The 20,666-nt window shown below is 43.1% G+C and overlaps 1 protein-coding gene across 1 annotated transcript in view; it reads right to left on the bottom strand.

The window, feature by feature from the left end:
• LOC128327309 (potassium voltage-gated channel subfamily KQT member 1-like) overlaps positions 1 to 20,666 on the bottom strand; it is a 556,996-nt gene that overhangs the window by 227,201 nt on the left and 309,129 nt on the right. Inside the window, exons 15-17 of the mRNA XM_053255983.1 lie at positions 17,821 to 17,915; positions 10,830 to 10,870; positions 7,750 to 7,811 (exon numbers count right to left, since the gene is read on the bottom strand). Coding sequence (XP_053111958.1) covers positions 7,750 to 7,811; positions 10,830 to 10,870; positions 17,821 to 17,915 — 198 coding nt within the window. The remainder of the gene's footprint in view (positions 1 to 7,749; positions 7,812 to 10,829; positions 10,871 to 17,820; positions 17,916 to 20,666) is intronic.

Below are 20,666 nucleotides of genomic sequence, written 5' to 3'. Positions count from 1 at the left end.
GCCGATTTTCTGAAATTTTTGGTTATTTTCCCAGTGACCGGGAACCTAACCTCCATGCTCCCATAGCCCCCAGTGACTCGATATTACAGTTTCTGTATCTGCAGTTGCAGCCGGGAACGAAACACCTGCGAATATCAAAATCCTCCTGTAATCTCCCATGTACATCTCCTACGTAGATTAGATATAAAACTGCATCTGTGGGTTTAATGATATCATGGGTTAGAGTATAATGGTCCCATCTTTTGGCCCAGCTTGAACCCTTGGACCCATGTGTGGCTGATCAACTCCATATGTGATGAGCAGCTCAAGTGAAAAGAACAGATATGATTGGAAAATCACAATTGTACCATCCTGACCCATCAAATGGTCTCTGCACATGTGCAGAAGCCAGCTGAGTGGTGGGGACAGGGGCATCCTATTCACCGGATGATAGGTCAGCCGCCACTGTGGCATATAGCATTCTGGTACTGGCAGCAGGTAAATTCGCCAAGTTGTATTTCCCCACCCTCATTGTCCCCCCTCCCTTTTCCAGTGGACAAAGCCTCTGGTTAATCTTATCTTTTGGTGATTCAGCTATTTAAAAATGGCGGGGGTGGGTGGGGGTGGAACGCGGAAGCATTAAAGCAATGAAAGATTCCAGATATTTTAAACAAAACAAAACAAAACATTTGCAAGTTTTTACAACAGGGGACAAGCATTTACAATATTAAAGGATCATCTTCATGTACAGATTTTTCCTAATCACTTCAGTAATCAATCAGCATTCAAAAAGTATATAAATTCTTCAAGAAGAAAAGCAATGCAGGTATCAAAGGCGTCCCTTTAGGACATGGATCTTTGCTATTTATATGCAAGAGGTTTAAATGTCTGGAGGCTGAAACAGGGGCTGAGGTCCTTCACCACAGAGCCAAAAGGACTCCAATGGCCATCAATGCATACAGATGCTGTTGCAAAGACACAGAGTACCAATTACATGGGAGTTTTATTTTCCTACCTGGTTTACCAACTACAGTCAGCAATCTGTTTAACAAAAAATGCAGCATTGATATTTTCAGAACAACAAATATCAGAAGGCCCCACCTCAGCACACACCTCTTCAAAATGCTAACAAGCCACCTGTGTTGGAGAACTTCTCTCTCCATTTCTGTGTGCATGGCACACAGGTTTTGTGCAGGGGTGGTTCTTCCACGAGGTGAGGTGAGATGGTAGCATAGAGCAGCAGATTTTTGGGGTGCCACCAGGGTGGCAAAATACCACCTCAGCACCTAACCTGCCTCCAACTGTTGCCTACCACCATGACTGCGGCTCTTTACCAAGCAATACCACACCGCTTAGCAAACAGTCACTCCAGAATGTCCCTTCTCTTTCTTCTCCTCTGCCTCAACTCCCATTATGTGAAAAGGCAGAGGTAGGTGAAGGGGCCATAACAAAATGAACTGAAGCCAGCAGAGTTGAGATACTCTACGCCAGAACTCTATTCCTCCAGCTCAAAACATTTCCTTACCTGCCTTTTCATAACCCAATATGGAAGTGGAGGAGTGAAGTAAGTGGGATGAGGGGGGGCATGATGAGCTGGGTGTGAGAAAAGAGGGTGAGTAAGAGAGAAGAAAGGACATGACAGGCTAGCTAAGGAGGGGTGGCAGGAGCAGAGGCGCTCTTCCCCCTGGACTTCGGGATCAAAGTCCAGGGCCTCCACAGCCCCTGAGAGACCCCCCCCCCTCCGCAATCCTCTTTAGTCTGTCCTGGGTGGTGTGGACACCAAGCAGAACATGATGATGCTTAATTTGCAGGGGAGGGGGGCCTCCAAAGGCCTTTAGGTCCAGGCTCCAAAATTACCTAGGTGCACCTCTGGGCAGGAGAAAGGGAGAGAGAAGGAAGTTTTACATGCTTTCCCCACAGTCAGGGTGGGGAAAGCATATAAAACAAAGTGTGTATTAAAAAACTGGAGTGGGGGAAACTTTGGCTGGTGCTTTGTGCACTGTGGGAGAGAGTGGCATATTACTCACCCCACCTCTGGCAACACATGGGATTGGGCTGCTGTTGAGTCTATGAATCTACCTCAGACCAGATCAAGTGGAAGACCAAACTACCATACAAAAGGATGAACTTTGTTTAATTTCTAAAGTGCTCAAGCCTAACTAGAATATATATGTTTTGATTCAGAATCCTCCATCCGTAATATCAGATGTGTATGAAAAGAGGCTGTGGCTTCACAGCAAAGAGGAAAATGTACTTCAGAGGCTCCATCTATTATTATATGAATGATCAAAATTGTCTAAGACTGGGCCCTTGGGTTCTGGAGTTGCAATCCAGCTCAAGTTAATCCTGCACATGATTATCAGAGCATAGTCACACTGCTAAGAGGGCCCATGAAAGTCCTTGGCCAAAGACCCCATACAGACCTGTGATACTCAAATCCTTATTTTAAAAATGTACTGTTCAGGCCATTGACCCGAGATCCAGTTGATGGAGCTTAAAGTGCTGTGAGCCGAATCCTCTTCTATATTAGCCAGGCAAAAGTAGAAGGCCTGATTCTTTGTATTTATATCAGAACAGGCCAATCCAGAGGCTTCATAGTGCCTGCTAGTTACAGGGAATGAAGTTACACATCCCTGTCCTCCTCTGTATAGGGAGGGCTCTAGGGCATGAGTACTCACAGAAATCTACTAGCCTATAGGGGTGTGCATGTTACCAGCTGGTCCAGTTTGATTAGAGTCCGAACTGGACCCGGACTGAACCAATTTGGTCTGGCACCCCCTTGAAACCCCGCCCCCCGGGGTCCAGTTCGGGGGGGTATGTGAAATTTTTTTAAACTTATCCACTTTGGGGGTGTTCTCCAAGGCAGCGGGGGTGGTAGTGTCAGTGGAGGTTCCCCTCCCCCCCGCCAGCCTCCCTTCAGTCCAAAACTGGCCCATTCGGCCGCTCTTCAGCCTGTTTGGGCCTCCCCTCCGCATGGTAGCCATTTTAGAGGCTGCTGCACCTGCTCAATGGGCCTCTGCATGGCCTGGCATGACCCAAAAGAGTTTGCACATCCCTACTAGCCTAGATCTGTGCCTCAGTTCACAGAGTTACAGTTCAGATCCTGGACTCCTATGCATCTTTGCTCAGAAAGAAGAAAATCCCAGTGAATTTAATGAGACCAACTCTTAAGGAAGTGTGCAAAGGATTGTGGCCTGTAGAGATATTACCGATGGTAGATCCATTCCATTCATAATTATATGGCAAACTCAGTGTTTAAGCACCCACCAGGTATGCACTAGTGAAAGTGATGTCTGTTGTGCAGACACTGAGTATGAATAATACATACCTATCTTACAGGAGTACAAATGGCTCTACTGTGACACACAAAGCTTTAATTGATTTAATCAGAGGAGAGCTGGTCTTGTGGTAGCAAGCATGACTTGTCGCCTTAGCTATGCAGAGTCCACCCTGGTTACTTGTGAATGGGAGACGACATGATTGAGCACTGTAAGATATTCTCCTTAGGGGATGGAGCTGCTCTGGGAAGAGCAGAAGGTTCCAAGTTCCCTCCCTGGCATTTCCAAGATAGGGCTGAGAGAGATTCCTGCCTGCAACCTTGGAGAAGCCACTGCCAGTCTGGGTGGACAATACTGAGCTAGATGGACCAATGGTCTGACTCAGTATATGGCAGCTTCCTATGTTCCCATGATTGCACGCATAACATAAGAGATGTTTTCTAATGGACATACGAGAAAATACTCAACTATTTACTCAACCATTTATTTCTTAAAGTCACTGGAAAGACCTAGGGCAGAAAGAGACTGGAAAAATAAATACAACTTAACAGAACTGTCTGGTTACATGTCCATCTGGGCTTAGCACTGTTCAAGCTGCTGAGGAGATCATACATGCTCTCTGCTTCAAAAGTGCAACTGTTTCCTTTAGTTCATTCACTTGGTTTCTCTCTTCCTAAGGTCCTCTAGGCTCACCTCTTAAACAGGCAGTACACAAGATTTTGCTCCTCTTGGACACCAACGTAGATCTGCCCTATACATGAAGCAGAATGAGGAGGGAGCATCATGAAGACTGTACAACTTCACACTGCAGGGTGGGTTGCTCCACCATGTAAAAAAGTCTTGCTAATGAATAAGTTAACACACTAAATAAAAGATTCTAGATCAGTCTGCTCCTCTCTACGCTAGTTTTCTTCTCGCAAGGAGTTTTGTACATGGGGAAACATTCAAAACTGTTATTCCTCACTTGCTGCCTGAAATAGTACAGTGCATTCTACCACAACAGGACAATCACTTCATTCCTGCTGAATCCTGTTCCATGTGTAGGTTTAGTTCACTCTCTTTACCTATTCTCATTACAGGCACATGTCAACATATAAGAAGTTATTTCAGTCTGTAACATTTCATTGCTGAGCTAAACCAAATGAACACCAAAACGACTACAGAGCACCAGCCAAGGAAAATGAACTTCTCTCCTCACTCCTACTCTGGCATTTTTGGAAACAGCCACTTAAATATAAAATTCATGAATGAGCAATGTAATTCCTGAGCTATTACTTAAAGCGAAGTATTTCTTTAAATACTGAATTAAAATAACCTGGACATTTTCAATAATTGTTCGTGGGTTTGTATTCATGTATACATGAATTCATTATATTCATTATAGGTATATGTATACAGGACATAAAATAGGCCACATTAAACTCTCCCCACTAGTAAAATTGCTCCTGTTATGAATGTTATTATTTATATGGGGTTCCATATGTGTATACAAAGAGAACATGGCTATTTGTTGAATGTGCAGGTCACATTTGGTATGGATTAAAGGAATAATCAATTGCCCAGATTTCTGAGAGCATTCCACAAAGACCACATATTATTTATTTTTTAAAAAGCTATATCCCCAATACTGAGTTCTCAAAGCAACTACCCCATTTCCCATGTTGAACATTTCTTAGTCTGAAAAAGCATTATTAACAAGAACAAGATCTCACTTTTAACAATACCTCCAAATCAGATTTTTCTGCCTATATTCATATATGGAAATGCAATTGCTTGAGAGCTGTTACTAATTTTGAAAAATTAGTTATAGATAAAAATGTTTTTAAAATGTATTAATTGTATTAAACATGTACTAAACATTTTCAAATGTTTTTAAAATGCATTAATTATTCAAAATATTTGTATCCTAACTTTCCATCAGCATAAATCAATGCAGCTAACATCATAAATAAAAGCATTCAAAATAAAAATCACCGGAAGCCCAAAACATACAGCAAGAGACATACATATGTTAAAAACAACAAAGCCCATCACAATACAACAGCAAATTCCACCTCAAATAAAAGCTCCTTTTTCCTCACTTTCCAAAAGCCTGCCCAAATAAAGATGATTTTACATGGTATCTGAAAGACAGAAGAGAGGCACCTTTTAAAATGGCAGCTCTCTTATATTTACTGGAGGAACACCAATTGTACTTACTCAGCCCAGCATAGCATCCTATGCTGGGCTGAGTACACCAGCAATGGCTGTTGCTCGTGTCTCACCATGACCACTGTGCACTCAGCATAGGTGAAACACCAAAATTTTAAATTATGCCCAGAAACAAAGCGGAAGTCCATGCAGATAATTAAGCATTCATTATAATCTGCCTGGAGCAGTGAGTTTCACTCAAAGAGGCTCGGCTGTAACATTCTGCAGCATAAGAGGATTCAAAACACTTTTCAAAGGTAATGTCATGTGGACCATATTACACTTCCCTTTTTCCTTCCTTTTTTTTTTTAAAGGAAAAGACCCATTATTTTTATTTAAAAAATAATTTTTCCATTGAAGGTAAAATAGTATCAGAACAATACTAAAGTCTATTCAAACCAGCAGCAACACTAAAATAACAGGCTTTGACCTAAAGGATATTAGGGGAGAGGACAAGGCACAAAGTTACAAAACAAATAAACATGAAAAGTCATAACCAGGAATTACCATCAATATCAATAAAGAGCTATACTTTTATATTGTTTGAGATCCTCCCCCCACTTTAGCATCTCAGTGTAAGCAAAGAATGAAAACCAAGTGATAAGAAATGATTCTGGTATAAGAAGAATCTCACCAAAGAATATTATATTTGCAAGTGGTTATTTATACAGGCATGATAGTGCTTGCATGGTTTAGGTAAGGCGTAAAAACTGCATCCCAGCATTATAAGTCTTGAGCATTTTATTTGTCATAAAATCCAAACCAGTTTTTCGATCTGCCTGAAATATGACAAGGTCTAAGTACATGACAAGCACCACAATCTCTCAAAGTTTCTTTCTGATTAATTGAGAAAAGATGAAATACAACAGTTTGAAAACTGATTCAGAAACTGCTTTTCAAACGTATACAACCTGTTTTCAGCTAAGGGTAATATACCCTTTTTGCTTGTCCCTTTAAAAAAGCAAGATGCACTATGTAATTTTAAAAAGATCTGCTGAGTATTTCTGGTGTTATTAGCCTTTGAAGTCCCGATCAAGATAAAGTAATCAAGTCCTGGCACAGATTGCAATGCATGACTGAAGCAAGATCTGAAAATTTACGATAGATTATTTTCCATAAAAATAATGGCAGCTGCCTGCATAGCTGAATGGAGAGGCGGCAACTTGAGCTGATCATTCATTTGTTTGTAAAATTGAAACTATTTGTCCAATCTGCCTGAAATTTGCCACAGAGTAACTAGTAGAAATATTGGCAAAGTCTTCAAGTTTTGGGGGCTTGATTTTGCCCCACAAAGGAGGTCATGCTCCCTAAACTGTGCTTCTGAGCCAGAGTTTGGGGAAGTTCAACCCCACCTTGCCAATCCTCCCAATCATATGAGAAAGAGAAAGAGAAAGAGAACATCATCTTTTACCTCTGCTGCTTTGCTCGCCCAATTAATATTAAACAGTTGCCTTCTACAATGTTTATGATGTTCTGCTCTTCATTTTCAGGGGTCTGATGCTAGAATCCTGGACCAGTAGTAACTCAGATGTGGATTTGTACATGTGTATGAAGCTATCACAGTCTATGGTTCATGGGACAAGGTAGGTAGCTGATTCCATCCTCCCCATGAACCATCATTGTGTGTCTAGTTTACTAGGGGTTCTAGTAAATCAAAGTGGATCATGGAAGCCTAAAGTTTGTCCTCCCCTGTTCTTCTATCACGACACTTTCAGCAATCTTGAAAAGAAAAATATGTAAGTCTCCTCATCAGCTTTCATCGAATAATGCCAGCATTCTCTCAGCTTCTTATTCAGTAATAGTTCAGCACCACTATCTTGATTTGCCCTATCAACTAAACACAACACTCTCTTCTGTATATAAACATCGAGTCTCACAATAACATCCCCAACAAAATCTGACAGCTAACTACCACAGATTAGAATTCATCACCCAGGAGCAAAATATATTAATGAGGCTCCTTCATTGTTTCCTGTTTTGACAAAATAGTTTTCCATGTGGTCCAGGTTCAAAGTGCAAACATTCCTGCTCTGAGCCAAGGTTAAAAAAAAAAAGGTTCAGATCCACATCTGAATGGATTTGAACTGCCATGATGCTACTGGCAGTTAAATGGTTAGCTATATAACACAATCCATATACACTTTGTCAAATCTCTCTCACATATTAGGATATTCTTTCCTTATTTTGGTGTTTCAGAGTTCTAAAGTAAATGATGCCGAGATCTAATCTTTAAGTCACATAGATCAGATGTCATTAGGGGTGAGGGAGTGGCACAGGGAGGCTTAAAAAAAAAACAACTTACCTTATCCTCCAGCCGGATCAGTCTGGCTCCTACAGTATAGTATCCTTTGTCTACCCCCTTTTCTAAATAAATAAAAAATGGGCACTCAATTATAAGACTGAAACAAATGCAACCAATATTTATTTACAGTAACTGGGTTTTAGTCAGAAGCTAAAAGAAAGTTCACCAGCAACATGCAACTAGAAAAATATATCCATGACAGATATTATTTGTGAAAGAGATGGATACAATGATTGATACATATATTTACTGGAGCCATAATTCAGAGGTAGAGTGCATGTTTTGCATATTTAAGATCCAGATTCAGACCCTGACATCTGCAGCTAAAAAGAGCTCAGCAGGGCAGGGAAAGGCCTTGGAGTGCAGCTATGCCATCAGAGTAGAAAGTGTTGGGCGGGATAGATCAATGGCATGACTCAAATCCTGGCTACAAGTTACCCTCATTGCGTGAAAAGCATCCACATGGCAGCCAAGATCTCCTCTGATGTGTTTGGTGAATATGTGAGGGGCAAAATAGTATTCTGTCTAGTAGCCACATTGCCAGTGTGCCTGCTGACTATGCCCCCTGACGACTGTGCAATCTGCAATTGTCTGAAAGAAGCTGAGCTGTACATGTGGAGGGGTCTTCCATGCAATTTCTAACCCTGATCAGCCGAGGGGTCCAAATTCCTCTACACATAGATCAGCTCCTTTCAGACAAATGCCAAGCACATGGCCAGTGGATATGGCTGTGGGGGGGGGGATACAGTTAAAGAGCACAGTCCCTCTTCCCCTTCACATATTCACTGAACATGTGGTGGATTATGAAAAGGGCTTTGAGGTGAGAATTCAGAAGGCTCCTCCAAAGACACATATCCAATCAAGGACAGAAAAGATGAACATAGTCTGTGGCTCTGTAATATCCTTGATTTGATATTTTTTCTTGGGGGGTTGTGAGAGCTACAGGGATAATCAGGCTCAGGAGTGATAAGCAGAGATAAACACCAGACAGAGAAAAGTGCCCAAAGGCTTTACAATCTACTCCATCTTTCTCAGACTCTGAGGGAGCCCTCAGAAAGAATTCTCAAGACCCTGAAATACACATGGCTGCTTGATATGTAATGAATAGAACATATAGCCAGAACAAGAGCATAAGACAGCTTCACATGATTGTATGTCTGTATCACTGGCTGTTGCTGACATCCTGTGCAGACTAATGCAGGTGGTTCTCAAGCACCCACTCCACTGCAGCAACTAAAGCAAAGCCTGTGGCAACAGCACTCTTGTGGGAATACCTTAAATTGCACAATCACCGTTGCACAATGCTATGTCCATAATAATGGAAATAATGGACTTAATGTTGTGACACTGCAATTGCACTATTTTAGGTATTAGTGCAAGAGTGCTCTTGCATCATGAGCATTACTTTAGACACCAGCAGGAGCATAAACATTAGCTGACTGTTTTACCCTGTATGAGATGCAAAATCCTCATCAATTTTGATAAATGTTGAGGTCACACATGTAATCATCTGAGGTGGTTTTGGGGGAGGGAAGAGCCCACAATTAGTTCCCAACACATGAGCAGAGGCTCCACGTGTCCCTATTAACTCATGCTCTAGACCAGGGATTCTCAACATTGGGTCCTCAGCTGTTATTGGACTTCCATAATCCCCAGCCTCAGTGGCCTTTGGTTGGGGATTATGGGAGCTGAAGTCCAATAACCTCTGGAGATCCAATGTTGAGAATCCCTGTTCTAGACAACTCAGGTTCCGGGTGTTCCAGGAAGAGAAAACAAAACTGGGTCTGCCAGTGGCCACCTTTGTCATAGAGTCCCTCAGGACAACAGCATATCTCCTCTTCTTGGCCTCTCTAGACTCGGGACTCTATGACAAAGATGGTTGCTGGCTCCTGGGAATTGGCTTCACAGAGTGATTTCAACACACAGTCAAACTCTGAGGTAGGACAGTTGCTATTTCCGCCCCACCTTCGTAAAAATCTAGGTTAAAAAGTCAGTGGGTTGAGTTGAAGGGCTTCCCATGAGTTATCACAAGCAAAAAAAACCTGGGTTTGTTGCCTCCTACTTTGGTCTTGCTGATCATGACCATGAGACATTATATGCCTGTTTTTTAATCTAGCTCACCCAATGACTTTGATGTTGGGTGAGATAGATAAACATCCTTTATAATTCCCACCCAACAGCAAAGTTTCCAAATTTCTATACAGGAGGCTGACCTCCTGATTAAATTTACTCAATGACCTTTTAATTTCAATGAGACTTCCATAAATAAATTTAGTCAGGATGTCAGCAATTATGAGTTGTCAAACCGTTTGTTATGTAATTCCACAACAACAGATTTTGCAGAGAGAGAGAGAGAGAGAGAGAGAGAGAGAGAGAGAGAGAGAGAGAGAGAGAGCACCTCAGGATTTCTTTGAATCAGTTCTATACATACAAGAACTTTATTTTTACCCACAAACTTGTGTCAATAATTTGACAGAAAATATACACATTTCTTTCAACCACGGCAAAACTATGTTCAGTACCATAATTTATCCTAGCTGCTGCTATTTCAGTGTTTTTTCACCTCCAAGTTCTTTCTCCTTTCTGGGTTAGTCACAAGGGCCACTCCAGGCTATCATGGATTATACAGTAGATATCACAATACTATGTAGCCAGTCCAATTTGGTGATGTACTGATGTCATTAAGGGCAAATGAAGTCCATTCCAAAAAGGGAAATTATGTAAATGCACTGGAATACACTTTTTGAAAGAGGGTGCTGTTTTTCACCTGTGACAAAAATGTTTCAGAAAAACAGAAAGTGCTTTCTGCTCAGTTTGTGCAACTAATCCCCGAAGTCCTATAACTGTAGATCTACAATTGCTTCCTATGAAATGGCAGTTCTTCTGATATTTGCTATGGTTACATACATGGTAAGAATCCATATGAATCTGTTAGAAATATTCAACAGAGATATCTTCTACAACCTGCTGTGAGCTTATTGATTGCATCTGGCAATTAAGTTAAATATTCAGTGAAGTCAAGGCTGATGCAATTTCCTCTGGCTGATGCAATTAGTAATTCCATAGAAAATTTACTGTACCTGGAAGAAAAAGTCCAGGCTTTCCTAGGGAATGATCCAGCCTAAAAAAGAGAATTAAATAGTATATTCAGTAGGTTTCAAATATACTTCAGATGATAGCGATAATGCCAATTATGGCTATGTAATTTTACTTCTCAGATAAGGTAGGGAGGAAGGTAGAGAGGAAAACCCTCTCGAGAGCATGGATGAAACATTTCTGTGTACATTGGAGATTTTTATTTTTTGTTATTAGAAATTAAAATATTTGTAATTTTTGCACACGAATTGAATTTTCTCTAAATTTGTGAAACTTATAAGGATTATTCCTTTAGGCTGAGGATTAAAGTCCTTTCCCCCTTTTGGTTCAGAGGTAACAAGATTTATCCATAGAAAGGTTATGAAACCACTTAACAGAGTCTCATTCAGAAGGTATGTTGCCGCAGAGAGATTCATTTCACCTCAAGTTGCTCAAGGATCTTTGAATCTGCTCTAACATTTCCAGTGTTTAAGGATTCAGCTGCCTACCCGAAGCTGCCTGTGAGAGCAGCTAAGCCAATGGAAGCCACAAGAGTTGTAGCAACACAGCATCTTAAGCACCTACTGTAACATCATAGCAAATCAGCCTTGTTTCTTTGCAAATCTGTCAAGAAGCATAGGGCACTGTGGTCCCTGACTAACCTTGGTTCCCACCCACTTGACTTCAGTGTCATTATTGCTTGTGTATGAGATTGGGCACCAGTTGAGATAATGCCCATGATGTCACACAACCATGTTTCAAGCTGATTTATAACTGTTCTCACTCCCACAGGACGTGGTGAAGGCCACAAGTTTAAATATCTTTCTAAGAGAAAAAGACAACATAATTAAAGAGAGAGCTATCAATGGCCATTAGTCCCTATAGCTGAATGCCATGTTTATGTGCAGTGGCTGTATATTTCTGAATGCCAGATAATGGGGGAAATAACTAGGGAGAGCTGTTAGTTTTTGTGTGGGGATGGCTGCTAGTCCTGTTCACTGTCACTGAAGAATGATGGGGCTGGATCCATTGGTCAAAAAGCAGGAGGACACACCACAACGAGCAGGAGGAAAAGCTGGGATGATGGCCAGGCTTTCCCTCATGGCCCCTGGGTTGCATGAAGTAGAGAATATTGCCTCCGTAGTCTGGATAATGGAGGTTAGCTCCTTTAAGTTGCCAAAGGCAAAAGCAAAGCAGCATGGAGCAGTCCTGGAGTGTCCTCCTGCTTTTTGACCAATGGATCCAGTCCCATCATTCTTCAGTGACAGTGAACTGTGATGAAAGGGGAAACAACAACAAAAAATCTTGTAGCACCTTAAAGACTAGCATATGTATTTTAACATAAGCTTTTATTGACTACAGTCCATTTCATTGGATCTAGGAAGTGTCAGATCTGGTTGCGGAGTTAGCATTGGAGACACCCAGGTTGATGGCGGTGTGTGACTTCAATGTTCACTTTGGGACTGAATTGTCAGGAGCAGCTTGGCAGTTCATAGCGGCCATGACAACTATGGGCCTTTCCCAAGTGGCCTCAGGTCCGACACATGTTGCTGGTACCACACTTGATTTCATATTTTGATCTGATCAAGGAGGTGTTTTGTGGGTGGGTATGCCGGTTATTTCCCCATTGTCATGGACGGACCACCACCTGATGAATTCAGTTTGCAGCCACTAGTCACCTCTGTTGGGGTGAAGGGCCTATTAGGGTGGTCCACCGAAAGAGGCTATTGGGTCCAATCGGATTCCAAGAAACCTTGGAGGGCTTTAATACTGGCTCTGCCAGTGGTCTTGTTGACACCCTGGTGGAAAATTGGAGTAATGAGCTCAATAGGGTGATATACTCAATCACTCCTAAGCGTCCTCTCCAACCCACTTCTAAATTAATTCCTTGGTATACAGAAGAACTACAGGAGCTGAAGCAGAAGGACTGCAGAAGGACTAGACTTGAATCTGACAGATTACAGCACAGAGCACAACTGAAGACCTATGCTCGGGCAATACATCCAGCAAAGAAGTGATTTTTTGCTGTGCATATTGCGCTCGCAGGTTTGCATCCAGCGGAATTGTGGTGAGGGAACTTATACAGGCCACTTCCACTCCAGCTTTGGAATAATCAGTTAGCTGCTGTGAAGCTTTTAATGACTTTTTTGTAGACAAAAACCCCTGTATTCAAGCCAACCTGGATTTCACTGTTGATGCAGAATCTTTAGAAGGGGTATCCAGTAACACCTCTTGTGCAGTTATATTGGATCAGTTTCAGTTTGTGAATCCTGAGGATGTGAACAAGCTGCTTGGAACTGTGTGTCCTACCACCTGTTATCTTGACCCTTGTCCAACATGGCTTATATTATCAAGTAGGGAGATTGTTGGAGAGGGCCTAATTGAGATAGTAAATGCTTCTCTGAGGGAAGGTAGGATGCCTCCTTGTTTAAAGGAGGTAATCATTAGACCTATTTTAAAGAAGCCTACACTGGATCCCTCAATGTTAGGCAATTATAGGCCTGTCTCCAATCTCCCATGGTTGGCCAAGGTGATTGAGAGGGTGGTCACCTCACAAATCCAGGCAGGCTTGATTGAAGCAGCTTATCTAGACTAATTTCAAACTGGCTTTGGTCAGGTTATGGGGTGGAGATTGCTTTGGTTGGCCTGATGGATGATCACCAAAGGGGAATTGACAGAGGGAGTGTGACTCTGTTGGTCCTTTTGGATCTCTCAGCAGCTTTCAGTACCATCGACCGTGGTATCCTTCTGGATCACCTGCAGATACTGGGTGTAGGGGGAACTGCTTTGCAGTGGTTCCGCTCATACCTCTTGGGCAGATTTCAGAAGGTGTTACTTGGGGACTGCTGCTCTACAAAGTGAGAGCTTTTGTGTGGTGTCCTTCAGGGCTCCATTTTGTCTCCAGTACTGTTTAACATCTATATGAAACTGCTGTGAGAGATCATCAGGGGATTTGGTGCAGGGTATTATCAGTATGCTGATGACACCAAAATCTACTTCTCCATGTCAGCTTCATCAGGCAATGGCTTAACTTCCCTAAATGCCTGCCTTGAGGCAGTAATGGGCTGGATGAGGGATAACAAACTGACTGGATCCAAACAAGACAGAAATGCTCACTGTAGGAAGCTGCAGTTCGGGAAATGGGATAGATCTGCCTGTTCTGGATGGCGTTACACTCCCCCAGAAGGAACAGGTTCACAGTTTGGGAGTACTTCTGGATCCAACCCTCTCTGATACCTCAAGTGGAGGTGGTGGCCAGGAGTGCTTTTTATCAGCTTCAACTGGTCCACCAACTGTGCCCTTTCCTGGAAGTAAGTGACCTTAAGATAGTGGTGCACATGCTGGTAACCTCCAAGCTTGATTACTGCAATGCACTCTACCTGAGGCTGCCTTTGTATGTAGTCTGGAAGCTGCAATTGGTGCAGAATGCTGCTGCCAGATTGGTCTCCAGGAAGTCCCATAGAGACCATATTAGTCCGGTTCTAAAAGATCTACACTGGCTACCAATAGGTTTCTGGACAAAATACAAAGTGCTGGTTATCTATATATATAATTCTCCTGGGTGTGCCCAGGAGAAATGCGTCCCGGCAGCCCAGCTGATTGGCTGGGCTGCAGGGGGCGCCCGATTGGTTGGCAGCACACCCAGGAGAATTCGCTTGCTGGGCGGCTGTGGAGGCAAGGTGGCGGGCCCAGGGCCGCGGCGGCGGAGCCCAGCAAAATGGCGGCGGCGGCCCCGGCCGTGAGGCGGGGTGAGGCGGCGGGCCCAGAGCGATGGCGGCGGGCCAGGCCGTGGTGGCGGGGCCCAGCGAGCGGCGGGCCCAGCGAGGCGGCGGGGCCGGGCCCGGCCGCGGAAGTGAGGCGGCGGGACTGGCCAGGCTGGGCCCAACCGCGGAGGCAAGGCGGCGGGCCTGATGGCGGCACTCTGGGGCCGGCCGCGGCATTGGCGGCGGCACTCTGGGGCTGGCCAGGTCCGCTGGCGGCGGCGGCCGCACTCTGCCCCGCCGGAGACGGGGGGTGGGAGGAGAGAGAGAGGTAGCCTGGCCTGGCCGGGCCCGGCCGCGGAAGCGAGGCGGCGGGACTGGCCGGGCCGCGGAGGTGAGGCGGCGGGACTGGCCGGGCCCAGCCGCGGAGGTGGCGGCGGCTGCACTCGGCCCCCGCAGGGCGGCGGCGGCGGCCGCACGGGTCAGCTAGTTACCTATAAAGCCCTTAATGGCTTGGGCCCAGAGTATTTAATAGAATGCCTTCTCCATTATGAACCCCACCACCTATTAAATTCTTCAGGGATTCATCTGAGGGTGCCGCCAGCTTGTCTGGTGGCAACTCAAAGGAGTGCCTTCTCTGTAGTTGACCCAGGACTATGGAATGCACTTCGTGCTGAGATTAGAGCTGCTCCATCCCTGTTGGCTTTTAGGAAAAAACTTTTTCAGCCAAGCATTTTAGTTAATTGGTGCGTTTTAATGGATATTTTAATCTGATTTTATATGTTTTAATTGTTAAATTCTTGGTTTGTTTTGTGCTGTAAACCATCTAGAGACTTCAGTAGTGGGCAGTAAACAAATTTATTGAATGAATAAATAAATAAATATCCTCAACTGCAGACACACACTTATAAAATGTAAAGCTGGAATCAAAGATGGAAGAGGTATAATAAGTAATCATTATTAAGTAAAGTTCAAATATAAGTCCAGAGATTATACACAACAGCATGAATAGCAGATAAAGCAGCTAAGTTCACTAACATATTGAGATAGGAAGAATAGTTTCCTATTAGATCCTGAATGGGTGGACCCGGACCTGTGGAAAATGGGGTGAAATGGTGATGAGGACATTATCCCTTGCCTCTGCACAACTGGAGGGGATGCATCACCAAAAGGGATGGAGCAGAAGGTTCCAAGTTCCCTCCCTGGCATCTCCAAGATAGAGCTGAGACAGATTCCTGCCTGCAACCCTGGAGAAGCCACTGCCAGTCTGTGTAGACAATACTGAGCAAGATGGACCAATGGTCTGACTCAGTATATGGCAGCTTCCTATGTTCCTAGGCTAGTTGAGAGCCACTCACTGACTGACTGAAAACATGGAGAAGAACTGGTTAAGATGAAAAGCCTTCAACAGAGTAACTGGAGAGGAGCTCAAGGAGAAAGAGGTCAGGGTGGTGGTGGTGGTGGTAAAACACTTTCCCTTCAGCTGGAGCCACTGGACATCTAGGTAAGAGCCTTGTGTTTCCTTTGGATGTTCATGCCTTGCTTGTTAACGTCCTAAGGCATCTGACTGGTCAGTGTTGGGAAACAAATGCTGGACCAGCTGAACATTTGGTCTGGTCCCGCAAAGTTATATAAAAAGAAAGTTTAGGCATTTATCTACAGTCCTTTAAAAAAGAAAAGAAAAGAACAATGCTAAGTTACCATTCTTTCTCAGTGAGACCCACATATTTTTTCTTTCTGGTTCCTTTAAAACTGAAACTGACTAGACCAGACAGCTTGTGATCAATTTTACCATTCTTGTCAATTTCACCACTACTGACAGAAATGGAGCCAAAGACTTGCATTTAGGCACTAGGCCAAAGGGGGGGGGGAGCAAATAGGCATTTCCCTCTGCAGCAAGGCTTCCCTCCCTTGTCTATTATGTTTGCCAAACCAACCTTCTAATGCTAGATCAGTGCCAAGGAAACACTAAAAGGGACCAAATGAAGTGGGTTCTGGCTCACAGCTCATATATTTTTTAGTCTTTATTGTATTTATTTATTAGTTAATTGCTTTTATACCCCACTTTTCATCCTATATAAGTACCTTAGAATTAATATGTACACAAGGTCCAGTTCAAACAGAGATACGTTTATGTGTTCTGGTTCCTGGTATTTGATGACACAGTCCAGGTTCCAGGTTCTTCCCTCCAGATGGAGGGACAGAAGGAGTTGCAGATGGAATTGGGGACTGCTGGTAATAAAGATGCCAACTCCAAAAAGCAACCCCTCTGTTGATCTGCACAGCCTCTTCTGGTTTTTAAGGTGCCACAAGGCTTTACACAGAAACAAGGTTATTATTTTTACTAAAGAAGAGAAATTGTTTCCATTGCATTCTGTTGAAAGCTGGTACATCATAGTGGCTAGGAGAAATACAAACCAGGAAGGTCCCTGTTTGAATTTTTCTCTACCATGAGCTCACTAGACGGCCTTAGGCAAGTTAGTCAGCCAGTCAGTCTCTGGCCACATTCACACCTAACACGGATCTGGAGTTTAAGGGGCCAGAGGTTGCCAAAACCTGCACGTCCAAATGCAGGAAACTGGTTCCATGAGGCAACCAACCAGAGGTTTTTTCCTTGGACTTTCAATCTGCACCCTTGGGTTGTAGTGAGTTTTGTTGCTTCAACCCGAGGTTAAACGCAGCCTGTGTTACGCCCGAATTCAGAACCACAGGCTGTGTTCCCTGTGACCAGAGTTGAGGGAGGAAGCTCCTCCCTTCCTGCGGCTTTGATTGGCTGTGCAGGCTGTCCTGCATGAAAGAAGGAAGCCTGCACAGTTCCTCCTCCTCTGTAGTATCATTGATTGCAGGCTCCCTGCTCTCCATAACATCCAAATCTGGACAGGAGAGTGGGGTGGGGGTGGGGAGTGGAACCCGCATTTCTGCGTTATGTGCAAATGTTCTCTCTCTCTCTCACTCACTCACTCACTCATTCTCTCCTCCTCAAGCTTCCATCTGCAATGTGGAGACAATAATACTAACCTGCTTTATCAGGTTTTTGTAAGGGCTACCAAAAATAAAGTATCTGCTTTGAATACTCAAAAGGGCTATACAAAGACTAATTATTATTCTAGTTATCTACAGAAACAATAATCTGTACACAACCGAACACTTTTTATACAGTGCATTAAACTTATAAAACTGTGCATAAAGTTTTCAAAGCCAGTTATTTATAAAATGGGCATCCCTAATTCCTAGCCCACATAGGTCTTGAAGCAGCAGATAAGTTATAGCTTTTGATCTAATAGGTGGACTGTACCTTCTCTGAAGTTCTTTTATCCGAACCATCATATTAAGGTGCCCTTGAGAATATTGTTCTATTACATCACGCACGTCATAGGGCTTCCGAGCTTGCTGTGAAGAGAGACGGGGGGGAAAATTGAAAAGCTGAGAGAATCCCTCTTTTGTCTCACTTACCTCAACCTTACAGATATTGTTATGACTAATATTGAGCATGTGAAAAGTACATTAAAGTGTTCAAAGTGTTTTGCATACATTGTCTTATGGCAACTCTGGAAGGTGAGTCATTATCACCACCACCCCATATTGCAGATAGGGATAGGGAAAGGCAGGCTAGGAATGAGAGAGAGAGCGCAGCTTGCCTAAGGCCATCTGTTCAATTCAATTTTGTTGAAAGGCAAAATTCCAGACAGGGATTTCCTGATTCATAGCTCAGTCTCTTCGTCACTACTGACTAAATTATTCATAAATTATGAATCCTCTTCCATACATCTTTTAAAACATTATAGATGTTATGGAACCTTTATGCAAGTCATGTGCCTTTTTGCTGTACATTTCAGGATTTTTTTTAGGACATTGGCCTTGATTACAGAAAGCGAAAAAGCTGCCTTGTGGAGCCTTTGGGGCAGAAAGGCAGCACACAAGTTTTCATATAAAAGGTGGGAGGAGAGGAGATTCATGTGTCTAGAAGGTTGCTCCAGCCAGCACCCTGTGAGTACCCAGCACATCCTGGACAACTGGACATTTTTGGACTGTCTTCAAGGGCAGCCCCACATAAAATGCATCACAATGAAACCACTGGAAGTGTTACTAATGAGAAGATATAACAATATGCTGCTGCTGCTGATGATGATGATGATATTGTGAGCTCTTTGGAACAGAGATTCATGTTCTTATTTCTTTTGCAATGTAAAACTCTTTGAGAATTTTGTTGTTGAAAAGCAATAGATAAATATATTCTAAAGGAGAAGGAGGAGTGTTTACCAAAGCATCTAGAGACTGAAATGGCACATATGAACAATCTCAGATGATGATGTTCTTTTGTGGACAAAAAAAACAGTTCCCACAATGAAATCTTTTTGTGCTGACCACTTCAGAATGAAGCAAGTCTTGTAATGCTGGATGTGAATTATGGCTAGGACCCCACTCCCACAAAAAAGGTGTGTGGTGCATTCCTATGCATGTTTACTTAGAAAGAAGTTACTGTATTCAGTGGTGTTTACTCCCGGGTAAGTTCACATATTTGCACGTGCAAATATAAGTCAAGCTAAAAAGGAAAACATTTTTGTAAAAACTCTTCTAGTTTTCATTTGCTATCATGCTACGCTTTGCTGCTAAACACTGAGAGACCAGCTGCAGTTGGCTGAGACTGAGGACTAAAAAGGGAGGAAAAAGTAAACCTGAATAATTTACATAACAATGTGATTATTAATGGAGTAAACACAGAAAGTGGGAGTGAAGACTTTACTAGCTTTGGCTTTTGCTGGTTTGGAATCCACATAAGCTCAGTGGGGAATCAGGGGGCAAGATGGTTGTCCCTTTTGGCTGTTGCTCAAGGGAGTGGGAAGGTGGGGGGAAGGTACACTGAAAAATCTAGTAACTGAAAAATAACTGACAACAGCTCATTAGTCTGGTTGTCTGTTTCCACTCTGCCACAGCCTCAGCCGGAGTCATTAGCATGCATTGAACACCTCCAGTGTGTGATGGAGTCATGCTTGGAGAGCAGCCATGGGATCCTAGAAATTGCAGATAAAAGCAGACGGGGAAAACGAATCTTGCAAAAAATAAACAGCAAAAATAACCAGAAAACCACCCAGACAAAACTGTTTTGGTCCACCTTCAGCAGTCTGGGCCTACCTGGGTGCTGGCTTTGGAGAACACAAATTTATTGTTTTCTTGGCACGTGTGAATGCCTGCATGGCAGGGACGGGAAGAGTGTTATACTTTCAGTTTTTAAAGGCTTCAAGTTTATTGCTTTTTTCTCTTCCAAGCTTCATTGCTTACAGACGCTGACACATCACTATTTCTGGCCAAAAAAACCCCCAGCCATTGTCTTTCTCACAGGTCAACTGTGCCAGTATCACTCTTTGGATTGACTGGCAGGGGTGCTTTGAGAGTAGTTTGGCTAAATCCAACCTCCCCCCACCCCCCACAATCTATTTTTTGGGCTCTCTCTATTGAATCATAATGGCTCAAAGCCTAGATGTACTATAAAGGTTTTGAAAGGAAAAAGAAGCAAGCTACCAAATGCATAATTAATTTTCTTTCTTCCCAATAAAGTTTATTTTTCCAAACCTTCCTTTGTTCATATAGAATCAACCGTGCTAAAGATTTATGTTGTTAAGCAATGTAAGATGGAAGCTCTCTGAGTATGCTCCAAGGTTTAGAGTGACTCAACCCATAAATATCTAGAATGAAAGCAAAAAAGTGCCCACTAACCTGGCATCTTTCCTCTCATCCATTTCAGAAGAGCACTTTTAAAGTGTAATCACCAGAAAAATCAAGAATGACAACAAAATCTGATTGTGATCTAATTCATTGACCCAACTTACTCAGTCAAAGTGAAAAGTAGCCATGTGTAAGCCAGACTCTGACTGTTGAAAATTCTTTCTGAAGGCTGCAGGAGAAAGCTGGAGGGGAATATGGAGCTGCTGACACCTTTCTCCATCCATCTTTTATCTTTGTTTAATTTATCTCTCCTAGTGACTCATTTTCCTTAGGGACAATTAGCTGCCAAGGAAAGATAAGAAGAGATAAACAAGAGAGACAGGTGATCACCTCTCTCTGGTTTCAAGGTTCTCAGCAGTCAGAACGTTGTTTACATGTGGCTATTTTTCATGTGATAAATGTAATGTGTAACCAGGA

This window comes from Hemicordylus capensis, chromosome 5 (assembly GCF_027244095.1).
Source record: "Hemicordylus capensis ecotype Gifberg chromosome 5, rHemCap1.1.pri, whole genome shotgun sequence".
In the NCBI taxonomy this organism is placed as follows: domain Eukaryota; kingdom Metazoa; phylum Chordata; class Lepidosauria; order Squamata; family Cordylidae; genus Hemicordylus; species Hemicordylus capensis.
This window is presented reverse-complemented; position numbering and strand designations above follow the sequence as displayed.